Source organism: Lithobates pipiens, unplaced genomic scaffold (genome assembly GCF_037356315.1).
Source record: "Lithobates pipiens isolate NorthernLeopardFrog02 unplaced genomic scaffold, aLitPip1_a1.2 Scaffold_19, whole genome shotgun sequence".
NCBI classification, from domain to species: Eukaryota; Metazoa; Chordata; class Amphibia; order Anura; family Ranidae; genus Lithobates; species Lithobates pipiens.
The window spans coordinates 291,987,989-292,005,122 of NW_027507764.1; the positions used below are offsets into that span (position 1 = coordinate 291,987,989).

General features: G+C 39.9%; 1 protein-coding gene across 2 annotated transcripts in view; it reads right to left on the minus strand.

Moving 5' to 3' along the window:
- The window catches only part of GABBR2 (gamma-aminobutyric acid type B receptor subunit 2), a 984,619-nt gene that overhangs the window by 308,627 nt on the left and 658,858 nt on the right, over window positions 1-17,134 (minus strand). For both annotated transcript variants that reach the window (XM_077492007.1, XM_077492008.1), the window contains exon 9: window positions 2,682-2,762. In XM_077492007.1, the coding sequence (XP_077348133.1) occupies window positions 2,682-2,762 (81 nt within the window). The remainder of the gene's footprint in view (window positions 1-2,681; window positions 2,763-17,134) is intronic.

Sequence of the window (17,134 nt, forward strand, 5' to 3'; positions counted from 1 at the left end):
GCTCCATGAGATGTTCAAAGCTTGGGATGTGTTTTTATAACCGAACCCTGCTTTAAACTTCTCTACAACTTTACCCCTCACCTATCTGATGTGTTCCTTGGCCTTCATGATGCTGTTTGTTCACTAAGGTTCTCTAACAAACCTATGAGGGCTTCACAGAACAGATGTATTTATACGGAAATTAAATTACACACAGGTGGACTTTATTTATTAATTAGGTGACTTCTGAAGGCAATTGGTTCCACTAGATTTTAGTTAGAGGTATCCGAGTAAAGGGGGCTGAATACAAATGCATGCCACATTTTTCACATATTTATTTGTAAAAACACCATTTATCACTTTCCTTCTACTTCACAATTATGTGCCACTTTGTGTTGGTCTATCACAAGACAAAACAAAATGTGCAAAATTTCAAAGGGTGTGAATACTTTTTCAAGGCACTGCATCACCAAAATGAATGTTCTGCTATAGAAAGCTGTTCAGTGAATTTACAGTAATTCTAGAGTAAACTGCTAGTGATGAGCTGAACATACCTGGGTTTGGTTCGAAGCAGGCCCTGATGTCAGACATCCCAAACTGCAAAAGCTAATTTCAAGGAGGTGGCAAACTCATTTCAGGGAGGGTGGGCGGTGACGTGCCGGAACCCCCCCCCCCTCCCCCAATTACATGCAGCCTGATCACCACTTCCCATTGAATGACAGGTCAGGCAGATGACAACTGATATAAACAAAGGGCAATGACATGGGATCCCGTAAACAGACGTGAACAATTGGTAATAGAGAGTTTGGCCTTAAAAATGTATTTTCTTTTCCCCCTTCCTTCTTCCCTACCCTCTTCCCTTTCCCTTTCCCTTCCCCCTTTTCTTTTCCCTCCCCTCCCCCTTTTTATTATTTTTCTTTCTTCCTGGTGCAAGCCTATAAATGTAACCCCCCATGATTTATTTCATTTATAGAATTTTTCTAACCTTCTCCTACACACACGTGCCCGCCCCCAGTGGGAACACCCATATCTGGGTGTCTCAGCTATGCCGTCTGTAACCCTTTTTGGGCCTTGTTGGTAAGCCTCACAGATTTAACTAAATACTCCAATGCTATGCTATGAGCCCACTAGAGATCAATGCTGGCACACCATCTTCACATTTCCTTCCACATTTGCTCCCTAAGGCTGCTTTCACACTGGGGCGGGAGCGGCGTCGGCGGAAAAGCCCTCCGGCTTTCACACTGGAGTGAAAGGGGCCGGTTTTTTTCAGGCGCTACACAGGTGCTATTTTTAGCGCTGTAACGCCTGAATACCGCCCCAGTGTGAAAGCAGCCTAAAGCTCCCTTTAAAAAATTACCTGTAGCGCATTTGATATTTCTCTTAGTGAGATTGGTTATCAAAAATCAATGAGGGAAGGGAGGCACAAATACATAAAATTACAAAAATCTTTGGACAGCACAGAAAAAAAAATAAGAAATGCACATAAAAAAAGTGTGAAATATATAAAACAAACAATTTAACAACTAGAAGCCTCTCAAAAATTTGTGAGGTATGCTAATATCTTTGGGGGCTACAAAATAAGTACTAAAGGGCTGCATGGCACCAGAAAATTAGAAAAACTGTCAGGTTGTTATTGCTAGGAGAGAAATGACACAGTAGCTCTTCAAGTTGCAGTTGTCACAGCGGGAGAAGACTTTCAAAAGCTATAAAGTTTTTTATTGTATATTGACAACAAGCCAAAGCATTTCATCGGATTTGCACTACTTTCATCTGGATTATGTAGAGTTTATAATCTGTATTTAAAACTGGTTGGGATTTTACAAAGAGTAGATGCTTCTGAAGAACTCAGTTCGAAAACATAAATGCAGGAAGTAAGCTGTGCTCTACTGAGAAGTTGTATTACTTGTCTATTACCAAATTGGGTAAATATATCTGATGGAGATAGGGACAGCAAGGAAATTATGTTTTTAGTAGATTGAGGAAGAGTTAGAACATCTGTCAGTATTATATTGCTGTCTGCTCCCGTATTCTCTTCCTTTGTCTCAATGGAGAATCAGACAGCAATTATAACCTGACAGTGGCTCTCACATTTCCACAACTCTATCCATTCATGCTTAGGCATTCCATTGTGTTGCATTAAATGTGTGTTACAGTATGCATTAATTTGCATTGCCTTAAGGCAACCCATTCAATACGCATCAGTTGCCAATGCACCAGATGAAAAAGAGCATTTGACCTTTTTGGGCAATGAAGCCCCCCACACAGAACCTATGTACGTTGCGACACACTGTAGCATGTTGTGTGTTGCACCCTACCATACTCTGCATTGGGATGCCATTTACAATGAATGGCATCATGAATGGCACTGCACACAGAGCAGGAAGCAAATGTAAACGTGCCCTTAGTGAACTTAGGCCTTTTTTTAAGCAGTAAGACTGATTTCAGTTGATGTACAAAATTTCCAGAAATCATATTATGAAGAAGAAAGTAATTGCACACAATATAGTGTATAAATGAATATAATTATTTTCAGCTTTTTCGGATGTACTAAATGGGGGTTTTGACATTTGTCAGGCATTCTTTATTAACATGTGTGCTTATATGCAGTTAGTGTGCCTGTCTTGTGCCATCTCGTCTGACATACAATATTGTGATGCATTTGGTTTGTGAAGTCAAGCACATTTTACTGTGTATAGGTATACCTTGAAATCTGATGGTGTCATTGATCAGTTCCAGACTGTCAGCTACGGCATTGTATTCGCCCACTTTCACTTCTTTCCCATCTGCGGAAAGACAAAGGAAGGAAGTAATAGGTTACATTAGTTACTCTTCTCATACGTTTGTTCTGTAAGGTTTCTATGGATTAACATATAATTTACTAGGTTTAAAATAGACACTTAGGCATGAGATGCTCCAAACATAAAAAGATAGTAAAAAAAAATACAGAAGTGTTCTTCCCTTGTAATGTAGCAGGGATCCTTTTTTTAGTTTAGATAACCACTTAATGCCTAAAGTAAACCTGTCACAAGGGACATACAGGGGCTTCCATTGCTGGCTGCCTTATGAAAAAGCTTGGTTGTTATACTGTCCTACTGACCTTTATATTTTGAGCCAATGAGACAAAACCAGTATGTAGATCTGAAGAGGAAGGACTTCATACTTGTTATCACGCGCTGACTAAAGGTAGTGAAGCCAGAGAAGCATGGCATCCAGACAGCTAGCATCTTGGGAAGGAATGGTTGCAAAGGCAGCACGTGTGTTTCACTCATGACAGGCTTCCTTTAATACAAAACTTACCTTGTCTCCATTGTTTTTTCCACACAAACTATACTCTGCCACCCATCCGCTCTTCTGCCATTACACTTCTAGAATAATAATTATTTGGAGTCGTTCAACCCATTGCCTTTGAGCCCAGGGTCTCATGAGGGTGCTTCACAATGGGGGTTGTTTACTAAAGGCAAATAAACTTTGAAGTGCAGTTGCTCTAAATATAAGGGGTAGATCTGAAATGAGTGGAAGCTCTGCTGTTTTTATCATCCAATCATGTACAAGCTAACATGCTGTTTTTTTTTTCTTTGCATGTCCCCCTCAGATCTACAGCGACTTTACTTCCAAGTGCACTTGCAGCGCAAAGTGGATTTTCCTTTAGTAAATAACCCCCAATGCTGGACTGGGCTCTCTGTTAAATACTGCCCACTGCTGCCACAGGGAGAAGAGGATGTCATGTGACAAGCCAGAAGACCCCAGGTAAAATATATTATTTATGAAAGCAATTATTAAAACCCAAGAGTGGTAGGGAGTGTGAAGAGGCTGAGTAGAGCATAGAGTTTCTATTTTAATTAATGTCAACATGTAACTATTACCCAAAATTCTACTAAGAAAGCACTGCAACATTTCTGCTGCCCGTATGATAAAAATACATACAACTCTGTCCAATGTGTTACCAAATTATATTAAAGGGCCAGTTCATCCAAAACTGATATTTATATTTTTGGTATCTGTTGGACCATTAGACTAACATACAGACTACACTTTTACTTAAAAAGCGGTATTAAACCCCAAACCAAAAAAAATAATTTATTGCAGCTTACAATCCTTAGATGTGATGACAGCATTAGTTTGACTCTTTTCCTTCTGTGTTCATCTGGTTATCTGGCCAGAAACACAACTCCTGGGTGCCCCCACTCTGGATGAGCACAGGGGCAGCTTTGGACAGCAGCACTGTCAGTCTGGGGGAAGGGGAGTGTTAGATGTACCATCAGATTTAGATACGCTAAGGGCTTTACATGAATGAATAAAAGCTGATCATTGTAAGCATCCTTGTCAGTAGTAAATAGTTTGTCTAATTAGGTGATGGCAGGATTGAGATGTCAACCACAAAACCTGAACCTATTTTGTTTTTAAATTGTTAAGATTTATATATATATATATATATATATATATATATATATATATATATATATACACACATATATATATACATATATATATATATATATATACATATACATATATACATATACATATATATATATATATATATATATATATATATATATATATATATATATATATATATATATACACACACACAGTACATATATACTGTATATAGCCGGCATGGCAGTGCTGTGATTCAGTACAGCATCGATTAGTCATCAGGTCCAGGTCAATGATTTTTGGCTTGGACCTGCTGATCATCTGTACCGAATCAGAGATCAGCCTGGACCTGTGTTTACAAAACACAGACACAGAAACTAATTTGATCTTCTCTCCTGGAGCCCTTTTCAGTACCAGAGACAGAAGAGATCGGTCATAGTGAGTAAAGCAGCACACATACACAGTGAAACACTTACATAGGTATATTTTAACCCTCTGATCACCCTCCAGTTAACCTCTTTACTGCCTTGTCTCCAGTGTCATTAATATAGTGTACAGAGATTTTCACTAATTACTGTATTAGTGTCACAATCGACTTCAGATAGCTTTAGCATCCCTCCAATATAGAGTCAGATTGCCTGCCACTCAATCACCATCACATTAATCCTTTGATTGCCAGCAACACTATCATGGGCACACTATAACCACCATTACTAGTATAGTGTCTGAATGGATCAGTATCTTTGATCAGATCAAAACTATACTAGCATCCCCAATAGTATAGTGTCCCCAAAAATGCAGCATTAGCAGGATCAGCCCCAACACCTGTCAGCACTTACATTTAGCCCCTCCGCCCACCCAACAAGTGCAGTGTCAGTAGATCACAGTCACTTCTGATACAAAGTACACAAAACTCCAGAGTTAGCAAGATCAGGCCCAATCTCTGCTAGCACTAGCTGTTACATTTGTAGTGGTTCAAGCAGTCCCTGACAGCCAGGGGCTCTTTTTCCCACAAGTCACCACTAGGTAACTATAAATTTAGTGTCCAAAATGTCCAAAGAAAGGTACACTAGTGAAGAAGCATACAAGATTGTGAGCATGTCTGTTGAGAATGAAGCACCTCAGAATGAAGGGAAGTCCTCTCGGACAGAATCCACCTCAGAATACGAACCTGTAGAGAGCAGCAGCACCCTGACAGGTAACTCAGATGATGGAGAAGAGGTCCCTGCTTAGGTCAGGTGTACCTGACCCCGTGTCTAGTTTGCTGAGGTGCTAGAATTACATGATTATTCTCATATGCAGCAGAGTGCCAGTACAAGTGCCGCACTACCTTTCGGTGAGCTGGCAAGCACCAGCAGCCTAGTACAACCTGACTATTTACACCTTAACATTGCAGTATCACTTGGTGATGTGACAAGTCTCATAAGTGCAATCCAAGCTGGTGTGGTGGCTAGCACAAATAACGTTCTGCAGCCACCAAGCATTCAAACATAGGCACGTAGAGTCCATAGTGTACTTCTGGATGTGCTTGCAAATTCTGATTGGCAGCCCACAGATTCAGAAGAACGTGTTATACTCCCTTTCACTGCCCAAAGTGGAATTCAGCTGGAAACAGAAATATAACAACTCCCCTTGATTTGATTTTTGTTGTATCTGTTTATCACAGAAGAACAGTATAATTTGATTGTGGACCAAAGCAATTTATATGCTAAACAGTACATCACAGCCAACCCAAATTCGTACCTTGCCAGACCATTCGAATGAAAACCTATCATGGTTTCCGAGTTAACATTTTTGTTGGGCCTAACCATCAAAAAGAATGAATTTCAGCCATATTGGTCCACAGACCCGAATTCATCATATGCCCCTGTTCTCTGCTGCAGTGGCCGGACATTGATATGAGAATTTATTGCAGTTCATGCATTTCAATGACAATACACTCTGTCATCCTAGGGATGACCCCGAATATGATTGGCTCCACAAAATTCGGCTTCTTAAATCAAAATTTCCAGATGTGTTCCCTCATTAATTTTTCTGGCCACCTTGCATTTAAGCAGTGTCTTCCCAGCAAACATGCCAGATCTGGGGTTAAAATGTATAAGCTCTGTGAGAGGGCAACAGGCTATACATATGCTTTTAAGATTTACGAGAGAAAAGATGAACATGTGGAGCCCCCTGGATGTCCAGACTACATGGGGAGCAGTGGCAAGATAGCATGGGACTTGGTGTCACCCTTTTTCTTATATGTTATATAGGTTATAGCACAAAAAATAAAAGTGGTGATCAAATGCCACCAAAAGAAAGCTCTTTTTGTGAGAAAAAAAAATGATATACATTTAATTTGCATACAATGTTGCATGACCAGTATAAGGAAGTATTCCTGCGCCTAATCAAGGTAAATCTAAAAAACAAGGAACGTTGTACTGCTGCACACACTGTGGTGGGGTACCTGAACCCCAGTGGGAAACAGTGAAAAAAGCAGAAGTAGTGGTGCGCTGTACTGTGACAGGAAGTCTAGCCTAAAGGTTAGTGAGCTCTATAGGCACTAGAATGATCTAGAGATGTTAGACGATATATATGTCGTCACATAAGGCAACAGGTGTGTGTAAAGCAATGTGCGTTGTTTTATGTGGGGATAGTACGGAACCCTAGAAAACACTATAACATTGTAGCATTAATGGTAAATTCAAGAATAAATACAAGAGTATACGAAAAAACACACAATCAAAATATTTGGAACAAGTGATTCCTAATGCGATTTGTTGTGGCTGTCAAAATCGCATAAAGTGCCAGTGCCAAAAATAATAATCCGTGCAAAATTACTCTACACCATAAAAATAGTTAAAACAATATAAATAAAGCAGTGAGCAAATTGATCATTCAACTGTGCAAACAAGTGGTAATCATAAAATAAAAATAAAACACATAAAGTGTCAGTGCTGAGGGAATAAATGCAAAATCCCTCTAAACCACTATAGAACTATGCATAATACCTAAAACGGTATTGGAACTATGCAAAATGCCAAAGTGAAAAAGATAAAATATATCGGAAAATGTCCGTTACACTTGTGCAAGACCAGTGGCGATTATATCAGAAAATCGCATGAAGTGCTAGTGTTTAAATAATAATACCATGTGCACTATATTTATTAAAAAACAGTATAATTGGTGGTGGTAGTGGTGATGGTGGATATATCCCTCGTGGTCCTGTGTGGTCAGGGTATGGGTGTCCCCTTACCTTACAGCTGTAAGGTAACAGCGTATAATGTGTTGGTCCCTTTAAGTGGTAACTCAGCAGCATTCAGCGTGGGGGGTGCCTCAGCAATTGGTGTGTATATAAGGGGTTAAAAAGATGTGGAGGAAGGATGCTCGTTTATACACTGTTTGAAACATCTCTTTTATTTGTGAGTACCCTATTGTTTGCTTAAATAAAAATATTTTTGGTCAAAACTACTACACTATGGGGCTTCCTTCCTCCACATCTTTTTAACCCCTTATATACACACCAATTGCTGAGGCACCCCCCACGCTGAATGCTGCTGAGTTACCACTTAAAGGGACCAACACAGCGCAATTGGCAGGACACTGACGCCAGGATCTGGGGATACCACAGCAGAACTTCAAAAGACAAAGAAAACCACGGACCCCGAGGATATACATATTATACGCTGTTACCTTACAGCTGTAAGGTAAGGTGAAACCCATATATGTGTTTTATTTTTATTTTATGATTACCACTTTTTTGCACAGTTGAATGATCAATTTGCTCACTGCTTTATTTATATTGTTTTAACAATTTTTATGGTGTAGAGTGATTTTGCACGGATTATTATTTTTGGCACTGGCACTTTATGCGATTTTGACAGCCACAACAAATCGCATTGGGAATCACTTGTTCCAAATATTTTGATTGTGTGTTTTTTCGTATACTCTTGTATTTATTCTTGAATTTACCTTTGATGCTACAACGTTATAGTGTTTTCTAGGGTTCCGTACTATCCCCACATAAAACAACACACATTGCTTTACACACACCTGTTGCCTTATGTGACAACATATATATCGTCTAACATCTCTAGATCATTCTAGTGCCTATAGAGCTCACTAACCTTTAGGCTAGACTTCCTGTCACAGTACAGCGCACCACTACTTCTGCTTTTTTCAATGTTGCATGACCATGAAATTGGCAGTTAAACTCTATTGTATTTTTTTAATTATTTTATACATTATTTTTTATTATTTTTTACAGGTTCTTTTGGAGCCCCATTGGGGGGCTTTGGTAAAATAGTAGGGGATTTAGACCCTGGATGTCACACTTTTGAGACAGAGAAAAGGACTGAGGACAAAGTTTCCCCAGTTCCGTTCACTGCAGCCCAGGCAGCAGGAGGAATCTGCACCAAATGGGGTGATTAGGGCATGCCCAGGTATACCTGGCACACCCCATGTGCAAGGTTGTGACTCCAGATCCACTTCATGGGCATAAAAAGGTTTTGTATATATAATATCCTCAGTTTTCAAATATACAAATTTTAAACAGTTCAATAATGATATAGTTTCCCAATTTTTACTGCTATTTTCAGTGGGATTGATTACTTTATTCTAGTAAAACACTTTGAGAAAGCTTCTATAGTCTGAGGAATATTCTCCAATGATTAATGAGCACAAATTTGCTTCTCCGCTTACAGCCCTGCTTATACAGTATGTTATGTTTTACTGTGAATATAATTATTTTTTAACTTTACTAATTAGTCTGTTTTTTTTTTTCCTGAAATGTTGTTCTGAAATGGTATTCAATGGTTTTTCAAATTTTCTAACCATCTTGTATTTGGAGTTGGAAGGCATTTTAATAGTACCATGCATATTTCCCCCTTTGGGATTTGAAAAATGAATTATGGAGTTCATATCTTGTTTACAGTTAGCATTGTTAAGTACATGTACTCTACAGTCGAGAAACTACTACGCAATATCCTCTGTCCATAGCTTTTGTTATAGTGTTATGTCTTAGTTTTTCATGATGACTGTAAATACATCCAATGATGTAAATGCAAATGATGACAAATATCTCCAAGAGAAGGACACACACAAATATGTTTCTAGGTGGCATGATTACAGTAGTTACATGATGACATGATTACTGCAGTTATAAGATTACAGTAGTTTTGACAAACTTTTGACAGTAGTCTGACAACTCCTTAGAAGTTGTGACAGCAAAAAGCATTGTCTTCTGTGAGACAATACATGCAGCTGGATTAATTTCCTAAATGACAGTTGTGAATTTTCTTTATCTTATGTAGGTGTATGTCATGTTTAACTATTAAAGATTACCTGCCTTTTAATACTTAGTACATGTTTATTCCTTGTCAACAATTACTACATAGCTTTGATATAAGGTGATTTCCTGTCACTTAAAAAAAAGATCAACAACTACATATCACTATTTCTATAAATACACATGCTCTAAAGGGCTTTGGCTTCTATTATTTTCTAGATTTGCAAAAATAAAACCTGGAAACCCTGAATTAGAAGCCATAAATGCCAAATTAAAGAATACGTAAAGCCAACATTTCATAGTCCTGATATGTCTTCTGTACCATGTACTTGTATGAAAAAGTATGCTGTTCTCTTTGTATTGCTTCTAGGGATGCACCAATACCCTTTTTATAACACAAAGTATGAGTACTGATACTTTTTCTCAAGTACTCGCCAATACCAATTACCGATACCCATCGCCTAGGAAGAGTGGGTAAAGGGGTGGTTTGGGAGGTGGTGGTGGGGGTGGGGGGGCTGTTAGGGAGTGGGAGGGGTGGGAGGGTTGGAATGGAAAAGGCTGTGATAGCTGTGGGGGAAAGAGGATGAGGATGGGGGGGCCATTGGGAGACATGGGGGCAGAGGTGACAGCTGGTGGAGGGAAGGAAGAGGCAACAGGCAGAAGTGAGCACATTGACTGCAGACATGGTACAGGAGACAGTCAGACTGCAAACATGGTACAGGAGACAGTCACAGATTGCAGACATGGTACAGGAGATGGTCAGAGACTGCAGACATGGTACAGGAGACGGTCAGAGACTGCAGACATGGTACAGGAGGTGCTTAGAGACTGCAGACATAGTACAGGAGGTGGTCAGGGACTGCAGACATGGTACAGGAGGTGGTCAGGGACTGCAGACATGGTGCAGGAGACAGTAAGAGACTGCAGACATGGTTAATATGTACAGGATGGGATAATATTTACTGAATGGGGTAATATGTACAGGGGATAATATGTATGGGGAGGGTAATATGTATGGTGGGTAATATGTACAGAGGAGCTAATATGTACAGGAGGAGGTAATATTTACAGGAGGGGGATAATATGTTCAGGGTGGGTAATATGTACAGGGAAGGGCTAATATGTACAGGGGGGGGGGGGTAATATGTACAGGAGGGAGTAATATGTACAGGGAGGGGTAATATGTACAGGAAGGGGATAATATGTACGGGGTAATATGTACAGGGGTAATATGTACAGAGGGGGTAATATGTACAGAAGGGGATAATATGTACAGGGAGGGGGTAATATGTTCAGGAGGGGCTAATATGTACAGGGGGGAAATATTTACAGAAGGGTGTAATATATCTGTAACTGAGGCTGCACTATATACCCTGATCTGTGAGTGAGGCTGCACTATATACCCTAATCTGTGAATGAGGCTGCACTATATACCCTGATCTGTGACTGAGGCTGCACTATATATCCTGATCTGCTGAGTGAGGCTGCACTATATACCCTGATCTGTGACTGAGGCTGCACTATATACCTCGATCTGTGACTGAGAATGCACTATATACCTTGATCTGTGACTGAGGCTGCACTATATACCTTGATCTGTGACTGAGGCTGCACTATATACCTTGATCTATCAGGCTACACTATATACCCTGATCTGTCAGGCTGCACTATATACCCTATCTGTAATGTGGAGCTATATACTCTGATCCGTGAGGCTGAGCTGCACACTATGTCCTGTAATGCTGAGCTATATACTCTGTCCTGTGATGCTGAGCTATATACTCTGTCCAGTGATGCTGGGGCTGTATACTATGTGCTGTGATTCTGAGCTGTATACCCCTGACACTATGGGTGAAAGCAAGTGAAATAAAGGGGACAGAGTGAATAGATTCTATAAGGGGTGAGGCCTTATGAGAAGTGTGAGGAGTTAACAATGAAGGGTGAGGTCTGGCACCCTCCCATCCTAAAACTTCACAAGCTGCCAATGCCTAATATATACAACAATAATAACTTTCAGATGCAGAGGCCAAGGTAGCCTGTAGATGGCAATGTGCCTTTGTTTAATACTGTAATTTTTGGATACAAGTATACACATCAAAAGTAACACACATCAAAATCCCAACCCCTCCCCAACACACATACATTTTTCGTAAACTTGTTAGTCTATAGTAAAAAAAAAAGTCCTGGCGTCTGCCTCTTCCTGCCAGGTGTGATGCTGATGATAATTTGTTCCTGCTCTCTAGTATACAGCAAATAAAAAAAATATAAAAAGGTCACAATCCAAACAATTATAGGCATAAGCAAATCTAATCCATTAAGTGCACAGTAGATCTTCCCACTGAGAGTTCACCCTCTTTGACGTGTTTCAGCCTAATTGTGAAGGAGATGACGGAGGAAGCAGGGTAGAACATTTGTGGTCAAGAATGTTTTCTGATGGACAAAAGATACTTAAAGGATTGGGAGTAACAAATAAATACTGAAATATTGAATATATACAGAGAATTGTGGAGTCTTGATGGTTTTAAACAGCATTAAAATCCTTTTAATCTACCATTATTGTTGATTTAAATACTAACGTGCCTGCTAAGGGCTGACCCAAGGCAACATAACAATAATCTGAGAGCTACATGTAAGTAAAATTTTGTAAGCAGTTCTTTTAAAATGTTTCAAATCAACATATCTGTGTCCCTGTGTGGAAGTCTACATAGTATTACTGTACCTACTAACAATACTTAGAAACCGTTCACATCTGAGCATAGCAAAATTGTGGGCAGAATTACGTGAAATGTGCAACACACTTTTGGTGCCATTCATTGTTAATGGTAGCCAAATGCACTAAAGAAATGGCCATTTTGTTGAGAAACAAAAAGTCTGAAATTTTTTCTAAAACGTGCTATTCAAAAATGTGCAAAGGTCAGGTCCCAAAAGATGAACAGGAGTTACTTTAAAAAAGAAAAAAATTCAGGCACTTTATATAGTGCCGTCAATTTACACAGTGCTTTACATATATATTGTACTGTACATTCACATGTCTTGCATGTCTCTTCTGCAATAAAAAGCCTTCCTGCTAACAGTGAGTTACAGCAGAACTTTAGTTTTGCTTTAACATGATATAGTCATTTTCAATATTTTTAAATCTGCAGCTTCCATTAAATCAATAGCGGGTAATCCTACCATGAAGGTCCTTTCTTCCCTTGTTAGGGTGCGCTCTGTCCCTGTCCCCCTATAGTGCACCTGTATTGTCACCCTATCTACCAATGGAGATTACACAAGCATGTTCCACTGTTGTCATTATCAGGAAAACTGCCATGAAATTGACACGAAGCAGCTGCTGGAGTGCAAGCATGTAGACAGGAAGTAGTTGCAAAAGGCCACAGGTGAGTAGCAGTGCTAATATGCCACAAATTAATAATAAAAGTAAAAAAACAAATCTTGTATTGAGATGGCATTTGTTTATTAAATGGGGTTTTAGCAAACTAAAAGTAATCCAGTTCGACCCCTTTCACACCACACCGCCCATAGCGTGGGCGGTAAAACAGCGCTATTTTTAGCTGCGTTTTACCGCCGGCAATACGCCGCAATAGCGGCGCTTTGCCGGCGGTATTACAGTGCTGCCCCATTGATTTCCCTGACGAGCAGCGGTGGAGGAGCAGTAAACACATCCGCTCCTTCACCGCTCCAAAGAAGCTGCTGGCAGGACTTTTCCCTGAAGAGCGTCCTGCCAGCGCACCACTGCAGTGTGAAAGCCCTCGGGGCTTTCACACTACAGACAATGGCGCAGCTTTTTTAGGGCGGATTGCAGGGGCTATTTATAACGCTATAGCGCCTGCAAAACGCCCTGGTGTGAAAGGGGTCTTAGGGTTTACATGCACTTTATCCCCTTCATGACCAGACCCAATTTTGTAACTTTGCCGTGTGTTAGTAAAATTGTACACATTATTGCAACTACTTAGACCCCTTTCACACTGTCAGCATTTTTCAGGCGATACGGCGCTAAAAATAGCGCCTATATAGTGCTTCTTTGGAGCGGTGAAGGAGCGGTGAACTCATCAATCCTCCACTGCTCATCCACAGCTGCTCCCCATTGAAATTTTTTTTTTTTTTTACATGTAGCTTTCTTGCTATTACCATAACTTACCACCAAAGAACAATGCAAAATACATTTTACTGCTCCTGATGATCATAGCGATGCCACATATGTGTATAATATATCTGAAATACTGAGGTCAGGAGCAAATAAAGCAAAGTGCGTATGTGCATAACATGTCTAAATATTGAAATTAGACCTAAAGATAATAAACGAGTAATTCATATATCAACGGCAATAGTGCTGTGGTAAAGCATATAATATAAAGTGATAAAGTGCATGTAGCAAAAACAGCTTCGAAACCAATTGGGTTTAACCACTTTCAGACCGGACCAATTTGCTGGTCAAAGACCAGACCACTTTTTGCGATTCGGCACTGCGTCGCTTTAACTGACAATTGCGCGGTTGTGCGACGTGGCTCCCAAACAAAATTGACGTCCTTTTTTTCCCACAAATAGAGCTTTCTTTTGGTGGTATTTGATCACCCCTGCGGTTTTTATTTTTTGCGCTATAAACAAAAATAGAGCGACAATTTTGAAAAAAACGCATTATTTTTTACTTTTTGTTATAATAAATATCCCCCAAAAATATATAAAAAAACATTTTTTCCCTCAATTTAGGCCGATACGTATTCTTCTACATATTTTTGGTAAAAAAAATCGCAATAAGCGATTATTGATTGGTTTGCGCAAAAGTTATAGCGTTTACAAAATAGGGATAGTTTTATAGCATTTTTATTAATAATTTTTTATTATTTTTTTTTTACTAGTAATGGCGGCGATCTGCGATTTTTATTGTGACTGCGACATTGTCGGGGACCCATCGGACATTTTTGACACATTTTTGGGACCATTGTCATTTATACAGTAATCACTGCTATATAAATGCAGTGATTCCTGTGTAAATGACACTGGCAGTGAAAGGGTTAACCAGTGGGTGGCAGTGTAGGGGTTAAGTGTTCCTAGGGGTGTGTTACTAACTGTGGGGGGGTTGGGCTTTCATTTAGTGTACACTGATCTCTGCTCCAATCACATGGAGCAGAGATCAGCGTCACTAGTTGCTAGGCAGAACGGGAAAATGTTGTTTATACAGCATTTCCTCCATTCGGCCGCTCCGTGAGACGATCGCGGGGATGCCCGCGGCGATCGAGTCCGCGGGTCCCGCGACCGGACTCACGGGGGTCCCGACCAGCGCGGGAGCGCGCCGCCGGCAGCGCGCTCCCGATGGCACGGCGGCAACGAATATTGGACGTACATGTACGCCAATATGCCTGCCCGTGCCATGCTGTCGACGTACATCGTCGTGCGCTGGTCGGGAAGTGGTTAATCAAAGTGACCCATAGATAGTCCAATCGTGAATAATATAGTGAGATATCACAACCAAGTAAGATAGTGCAGTTGTATATTCACAGTGCCAAGACAACTCTCTCCGTTTCAGCATATACACTCAAGGAATAGATAGAGTCCACCATAGTGTAGTAGATTAAAATATTATCAAGTTTATTAAAACAATATCGAACTACTCTTCCCTGTTGAAGTCACGGGAAGTGACGTAACACGTAGGATACCGGAAGTGACGCCTACACCCGAGCTATACGCTCGCTGGCCTGTTTGCTGTGCGCTCTGTCCTCCCCAATTTTTGTGAGTAGTTCAATATTGTTTTAATAAACTTGATAATATTTTAATCTACTACACTATGGTGGACTCTATCTATTCCTTGAGTGTATATGTTGATAGTATCCACGGAGGAATCTGATGGATGACGGTGACGCTAGAGAAGTGTGAAGCTCCCTCTGTCTATCTCCAGAATTCAAGTGTTCCCCATTAGAAGCTATTTTGCTGTATACCTTACAGCAGTAAGGTAATTACCTGGTGTGGCCAGTACTAACACGTGGAGATCACCCAAACGGAGAGAGTTGGCTTGGCACTGTGAACACACAACTGCACTATCTTACTTGGTTGTGATATCTCACTATATTATTCATGATTGGACTATCTATGGGTCACTTTGATTAAACCCAATTGGTTTCGAAGCTGTTTTTGCTACATGCACTTTATCACTTTATATTATATGCTTTACCACAGCACTATTGCCGTTGATATATGAATTACTCGTTTATTATCTTTAGGTCTAATTTCAATATTTAGACATGTTATGCACATTTTTTAAGTAGCAAAGTTTGGCACCATTCCACGAGCGTGAGCAATTTTGAAGTGTGACATGTTAGGTATCTATTTACTCAGTGTAACTTCATCTTTCACATTATGAAAAAACATTGGCGTAACTTTACTGTTTTTTTTTTTTTAAAGCACAAAACTGGTTGTTTTAAAAAAAAAAAACATTCAAAAAATTGCTGCGCAAATACCGTGCAAGATAAAAAGTTGCAATGACCGCCATTGTATTCTCTAGGGTCTTTGCTAAAAAAAAATTATGTTTGAGGGTTCTATGTAATTTTCTAGCAAAAAAATTATGATTTTTACATGTAGGAGAGAAATGTCAGAATTGGCCTGATAGGCAAGTGGTTAAAGTCAAACAAATAACAAAGAGAATGTGCAAAGTGTAATGCCTGAAGACAGAAATTCTCTCTTAATTGATCTGCCTATAGCAAACTAAAATCAGATTGATTACTCTGGGCTACTCTACTAAGCAAGGTCTCGATTCTCTCAGGCAGGACTGTTTCAGTGAATAATTCTATACCTAAAAGGTTCAGCCAATGCACCTTGGTTGTAACATAAATTATAACGGAATGCATGCTGATAGTGTAAAACATTCTAGAATTGTGTTTATTTTTCTAATGATAACAGAAAGGTTTCTTGATGCTATAAGAAGTACCTGCTCATAAAGTCACCTTAAAGAGATAATAAAGTTTCTCTTTTTTTTTTCAATAACAAACATTTTATACTCATCTGCTCTGTTCAATATTTTTGCACAGAGCAGCTCTAATCCTTCTCTTCTTGGGTCTCCGTTGGTGCTCCTGGCTCTTCCTGCCTTCGAGCATCACCCCTAGCAAGCGGCTTGCTGGGGAAGGGGACACGGGACTTGGGCGGGCTCACTCCAGTGTCTATTGACCCACACAATGTGGCTCTGGGCCCCGCCTTGCTGCTCCCTCATTATTGGATTTGATTGACAGCCGCAGGAGCCAATGGCTCTCACTGAGTCCAGTAAGGAAGCAGAGCGAACTGCTGGACTGAGATCAGGCACAGGTGAATATTTGGGTATGCTATAACAAATATATAAGCGGGGGAGATGTACCTAAAGGTTTTTTAACTTAATGCAGAGAATCCATTAAGGTTAAAAACCTTTATTCATTACAACCACTTTAAATGTAATGCAACATTAAACTGGATAACACATTTCCTTTTCAAATACCATTAATGATCTTTAATGGTCAAAACACAGATGCAATTTACTATAGGTTG